At 30.8% G+C, this 6,723-nt stretch overlaps 1 protein-coding gene across 1 annotated transcript; it reads left to right on the top strand.

Moving 5' to 3' along the window:
- Positions 1-334: 334 nt before the first annotated feature.
- LOC134727613 (uncharacterized) lies at positions 335-3,799 on the top strand. The gene is made up of 5 exons (XM_063591995.1): positions 335-494; positions 1,544-1,566; positions 2,227-2,356; positions 3,454-3,570; positions 3,750-3,799. The coding sequence occupies exons 1-5, from the start codon at positions 422-424 to the stop codon at positions 3,797-3,799; spliced, it is 393 nt and encodes a 130-aa protein (XP_063448065.1). The 5' UTR covers positions 335-421.
- Positions 3,800-6,723: the final 2,924 nt, after the last annotated feature.

Here is a 6,723-nt window from a genome sequence, read left to right as displayed (position 1 = left end):
TTAGATTAATTCATTCCTTCTTTTAAAAATTCATTAATTGATATTTCAAAGCAGCCACGTATGCATCCCTTTATTCAGTAGTCAAATTCCTTGTTGAATTCATTTGTTTTTGGAATGAATAGTCTGTCATCAATTTTACTTTCCTTAATAGCACGATAAAAGTCATTTTGCGTTTGACTTAATCGGTCAGGTAATCTCCCCAATGTTACAAATTATAGTTAAAAAAAAGTAATAAAAAATATATCCTGTTTACTTATGTTATTTATATTATTTTTTCTATTTTGATTTGACAACAAAATGACATATAAACTTGCACGACCTTACACAACATCTTTCAGGTAGAATGGCATGAATAAATAATAACACTATAAATACAAAGCTAAAGAATTGCGTTGCTGATATTATATACTTGTTTGTCAAGATGAAAGCTCGTATTGGACTACTTGTGTTTTGTTTTTGTGTGACAATTACCCTTTTCGAGGTTATAGGGAAAAGTAAGTTTGATTTAATGAACTTTTTTTTGTAAGTTTGATTTAATATCTTTTTTTTGTAAAATGAATTTATTTGTCGGTAAACATGTCTTCTTTAAAATCATGTCGTATATCTATTTTTATTAGACATGATTTTTTAAAAGTCACAAATGTGATATATTAGCAAATATTTTTAATCTATTTTTTATCTAAAAACGGATTTAGAAAAAGTTTAACATATACCAAATTTATCTTTATAAAAGGAACTCAGCGGATCGTCGGCTTAGTTTATTAAAATGTAAAGCTAGCAATCTTTATCACATTAATGTGTAGGCTAAAAGAAAAAAACAAAAGTACAGATTTTTGTCTTTCAGATCGCTTTGAAAATCATACTATGACCAATAGATATCCTTTTTTTTTTAGTGTTACCATGTACATTATATATGCTACTGTGCTCTTCGTACTAGTTCGTGCTTTGTGCTCATTTATATAAGACACGTTTTCTTTTACACCATCAATTAACCACATTTTCACATTTTCTGACGGTGAATGGTCGCCTTTTTTAGTGGAGACGGAGCGGTCGGAACTATAATACTGCATCCTGATTCTCTAGTTTGAAGAAATATTGTATTGCCAGACAAAACAGAAAACGATTATTATGCATGATAATTTTCAAGTTTCAAATTTTTAAGTTTTAAAATAGTAATTTGCTTATTCATGATATCAAGACAACAGTTTTCAATTTTCCATTTAGTGTTAATTTGTTTGGGGTTTTTTTTGTCGACTTTCTGTTTATTCTGAGGTGGATTTTTTTTCTATTGTGTTGTCAGATTAGCATCAACTCTAAAGCAACTTGGGTTTCCACTTATTTTCGGTTTTTTTTAAAATTATGTATCTATTGAATGTCTCTCTGATGTTATTTGTATGTGTTTGTGTAAATGTTCCTTTTTCTGTTTTTTTATTTATTTTGTTTTGTCATGTTATACGTGCGTGCATATAATCGAGTTTCATGCGTTGCTAATTAACTTATAAAGAATTATATAAACAGTTCACACTTTATGACATATTTTCAGGCGAAGCTTTAAGACCAAAGAAGGTAAATTTTATGCTAATTTGAAATTATGTTATTGCATTTCTTTTAATAAAAAAAAAAAAAACTATTTTCTATCTTCCAATATCGATAGATGATAGATGAGATGCCATAAGAAAACAGACAATTTTAACTGCTACCGAAAAAATACATACCGTGCTTAATTCTTATACTAGAATTAGTTATCCAAAATGATGACTTATAATGTTTAAAATTTTATATTCCAAATTTCATGTTAAAATTCAAAATACAGGTAGGAAAAAAGGAGATGAGGGCTTTACGTTAACGAGGCAGCAACCCAACAAATATGCTGGTAAAATTAATTAGAGAAAAGCATCCAATACAAGCGCGTACAGAAAATATATCAAGAGCCATTAAAACTTATTTGACTAAATAAAAGACTTTAGATTTTCTCACCAAACATTATACAAAATAATTAGGAAGAACACAGAAAGATACTATCAATATATTCGCAACTAGTTTTCTATATTATAGTGATATCCGACATTTATGATGTCTTTTAATGTTGTCATGATTTCATTGTAAAACAAATACATAAATATTTTTTTGATTCTGATCAAAAGACAATTTATTGAATGATTATTGGTAAATGATTTAACTCTAGCGTCCGAATTTTAGCATGTTTTCTGACAAATACACTTTCAGCCTAAAGAATGCAATAACGCAAAGGATTGCGGCTATAACCAATGTTGTGCCAACGACAAAGTTAAAGGACGGAAAAAAAGATCCACGGGTTATGCTGGAATTTGTAAACCATATGGCCAACGGAAATCAGGTACATATACAGCTTTTATTAAGTTCTTTTGTATAATAATGATGTAAAATTATATTTGTTGCTTAATCATAGTGCCTGTTTTAAATCAATTTATGCAAATTTCCTTCCAATTTCGTCTTGGTTAAATAAAAAGAAAAAAAGAGCAGCTATGACTATTGTATCTTACTTGCGGTTGCACACTGATGTGTGTAGATAACCATGCGGTATGGGTTCTGATAATTTTTGAAGTACTAGAGGTGACCTAAAGTGTTTGTTTCTACGTAATTCGTAGATATATGTCTCAATTGTAACTATACCATATTTATGGCGTACTAAATTATAATCCTGGTACCTTTGATAACTGTTTACACCACTGGGTCGATGCCACTGTTAGTAGACGTTTCGTCCCCGAGGGTATCACCAGCCCAGTAGTCAACATTTCGGCGTTGACATGAATATCAAAAATGTGGTCATTTTTATTAATTTCCTGTTTACAAAAACTTTGAATTTTACGAAAAACAAAGGATTTTCTTATCCCAGGCATAGATAACCTTAGCTGTATTTGGCACAACTTTTTGGACTTTTGAATCCTCAATGCTCTTCAACTTTGTACTTGTTTGGCTTTATAAATATTTTGATATGAGCGTCACTGATGAGTCTTATGTAAACGAAACCCTCGTCTGGCGTACTAAATCATAACCCTTGTACCTTTGATAACTATTATTTGTATATAAATTTATTAGATTGGCAAGAAGCAAAACATAACAATACACATAAAGACAAACAACACAAAGTACAATTCTGAGAGTATCCACTGTTACTGAAATATAGTTATGAATCAATTTCAACAAAAATAATTTAGCTTCGCCTACGTTGGAAACCTGATTGAATCACTTAAAATTGTACAGCCAAGAAACCTAAATAACTTATATTACAACTGGATTTTTGTTATCTTTAACATATAACTAATATATAATATATATACCTTTTACATTATTTTTTAGAATTGATACATGTATTCACTTCATGTATAAAAATATTTAAAAAACCGGACTCATGGTAGACCACTTTTCAACATAAATCTCCGTATTTGTATTTAAGGATGTTATATCTTGTAGAATGTGCAGTGAATAATCAAAATGCTAATGAAGTTGTGTTCCTTGGTTGGTGTCCGTGTAGCAAACCATTTGATTGTGTTGGAACAGGGATGAATGAACCACCGTTTGGTGAAAAAGGTAAGCAATTTTGATTTAATGACTTTGCTTTTTTGCCGAAGGGCCAAGAGAGCTATTCTTTTCACTTGGCGTCCGTCGTCGTTGATTGAAATTGGTTTAGAGAACCACTGATTGGAATGGAACCAAACATGGCATTTATGTTCCTTATGAGGTGCTGATCAAGTGTTGTTACTTTGTAGCCGATCCATCATCTAAGATGGCCACCATCGGGGGACTTAGTTTAACATAGAACCCTACGGGAAATACATACAAATATCTTCTTTTAGAGAACCACTGAAATTAATGAAACCAAAGATAGCATGAATGTTCCTTATGAGGTGCTGACCAAGTGTTGTTACTTTGTCGTCGATCCAAAATCCAAGATGGCCGCCAGTTGGGGGACTTAGTTTAACATAGTACTCTATGAGAAAAACATATGTACATGTCTTATTTTAGAGAACCACAGAATGGAATGCAATATTAAACCAAATTTAGCCTCAATTATTATTTAAGAATCTAGATCTGTTTTCATTTTTTCATTTTTTTATTTTATTTCAAAAAAACAAGTAGAGTCACGTGAGCGAGACAGACTCTTGAGAGCCTCTGGTTGCAATTCAAGACATTTTTTTCCTTTCACTACTTAAATTACGAGCAATAGTATTCATGCGATCAACTTCCAACTATTATAGCTCAATATTGCAATAAGTTGCCAAAGGTTATGCCTACCAACGAAACTATACAAACACTATAATACTAAGATTGTGACAACCAGAGAGCTATGTGTTTATGTCTTTGCATAAATGGAGGTGTTCATTTCTTAATATTAATTTCATAGAAATTAAGAAAATAATTTTCACTCAGATTATTATAATATGCAGTTAAAACAAGCTCATTGGCGTATTTGTGAACAATGTGATATTAAATTGCCTAATATAGAAACAATGTTTTATTTTGTAGGGGTGTGCAGATATGGATAATAAAAAAAAAGAATCGTTGAGCAGACCTTGTTTTAGACTTCGTCTATTTTAAGAGCATTATTTATTTAAATAGGCATTAAGTATTTTATTATTTCAACATAAATAGTCTTGTATTCATCAATAGTATTACATGCTATAGAAAAATACAACAATCTGGCCATACTTTTGTAGCGCTTTGTCCAATTTTTTCCTAAGAGATCGACCGATCTCAAATAAAATTTAGTAGCCCGTCTTATATTATCGAAATACTTGACTCGGAATCAAAATGACTAGCCAGTCTGACGAACCAGGACTTTTCAACGAAGTCTGTTTTTTACCTAAAGAGATTTTTGTAGCATTAAGCTGCTAAAATAGAGATACAACAGAGTATATTAAAACGTGAACAATAGAGTTAGTAAAAAAAAACGGGAAAGCTTCTTCGTATTTTAATAAATGTCATGAAAATGGTCGAAGTGATATCTCATATTTGAGCATTTCCAGAATTGATAGGAAGCCTTATCATAGACTTTTTTTTATATAGGATCAAGGACAAGGACTACGTAACGGGTATTAACTATTGTAACATAAATTAGATTTTTTCCTTTGATGTTTTTATGAAATAATTTGCTTAAAAAGTGTGGTGAGGGAAAACCATGGTATATTATATGCAAATTAATGTTGTACCATACTTTGCTAATTAAATATGTAACTCAACTAGAATTCAAAGGAAAAAAGGCGGAGCTTCAGCCATGGTATAACATATTCATGTTCATGTTATTCCATGGCTGAAGCTCCACCTTTTCAGTTTTAAATGTATCCGCCTCTTAAATATTTAGAAAACTGTTAAACGTACTAAAAGGTCAAGATCTTCATTTGTTTTCATTTCATAACAAAAAAGCAATAGATAATGTGTACCCAAATCTTAAGAAACCTTTTTCAAACTATAATGGATTGTTACGAATTCCCCTAATTTTGGAAACAATTACTAAATGTTTCTTCTTTAAGTTGTGAAAAAAATGAAATGTGAAACTATCATTTCCTTTGCGAAGATCCAATTAAATTTCGATTTAAAAAAGGGGGTACCGTGCAAGGGCTGTATAGCCAGTCAAGGTCGTTAAAAACTTCCATTTGTTGTGAAAAAGGAATAAATATCGGCTACAAATATCTGTGAAAAAACTTGATTTTTTTTGCGATCAATTAGGGGAACGTACACTATCTACGATCCCTAGATCCGCTACGGTTTAAATACAGTGTTTTATCATTAAAATTGTGTTTTAATAAAATTGATAATCTAATAATCGAATTAATAAAATAACGGAAGAAAGCAGTTTGTACGAAAACTAGAAATGTACAAATATGCATTTTTCAATGAGATGAAAATTCTGTAAAATATGATTAATTTGTATGATACTTGAAAACAAAAAAAAACAATTCTTACCACCACTAGAATAATTATTTAATCCTTGTCCGACGCTGGAATCCGATATTTTGTTTACCTCAGTCTGATGACATTATGAAGTTACTTGCGCAAACAACCATACACGGGGCGCAAAACTAAATAAAAATCGGGAAAATCTGACATTTCCTTTCAATTTTGCAAATTCAGGGGTTCTATTACATGAAATACACAAAAGATCATACACGAGGCGCAAAAGTGACTTGCGCGAGCTTCCATTTCATTGGATAAAACTGTAACGTGATCAATTTCCAATATAAGTTGAAGGTCTTGAAGCTGTCAATCATTTTATTTATATTACAAATTTTATATACCATGTGTCTTACTCATTAACATATTTAAACAAACTCATCCTTCGGATTCGTTTGTTTAAATATGTTAACTCGTAAAAACCATGGTATATATAGTACTTGAAGCAAGAACTACTCATCCTTTCGGGTTTTAAAGAAAAAATATCATACGACAAAATTTATACTTAAATGTTAATGTCTTTGACTTTTTGTGAAATGAGTCTGATTTTACCTTCCGAATTTTGTTGGGATTCGTGTTGGTCAACGTATACTTTTTTCAGATTCAAATAAAAAAAAAATCCATCAAAATGTCATACTAAATGCTGCTTATGAGGACACACGATTTTATAGCGAAGGGCAGTGTGTATTTGTTGTGTACATGTGTTTGCTGTTTCATTCCATACTCCGTTCACAGACAACTTGCATGTTAAAGATTCAAAAATCGTTTCCTAGTTCACAACCTATATATATT

The sequence above is a fragment of the Mytilus trossulus genome, chromosome 8, assembly GCF_036588685.1.
Source record: "Mytilus trossulus isolate FHL-02 chromosome 8, PNRI_Mtr1.1.1.hap1, whole genome shotgun sequence".
NCBI classification, from domain to species: Eukaryota; Metazoa; Mollusca; class Bivalvia; order Mytilida; family Mytilidae; genus Mytilus; species Mytilus trossulus.
Note: the sequence above shows the minus strand (reverse complement) of the source record. Positions and strands in the feature narration are given on the sequence as shown.

Coding starts and splice junctions, on each gene's coding strand:
- LOC134727613 (XM_063591995.1), top strand. CDS start 422: ATGAAAGCTCGTATTGGACTACTTGTGTTTTGTTTTTGTGTGACAATT. Junction 1,567..2,226: donor AAGCTTTAAGACCAAAGAAG/GTAAATTTTATG, acceptor ATACACTTTCAG/CCTAAAGAATGCAATAACGC. Junction 2,357..3,453: donor ATATGGCCAACGGAAATCAG/GTACATATACAG, acceptor TATATCTTGTAG/AATGTGCAGTGAATAATCAA.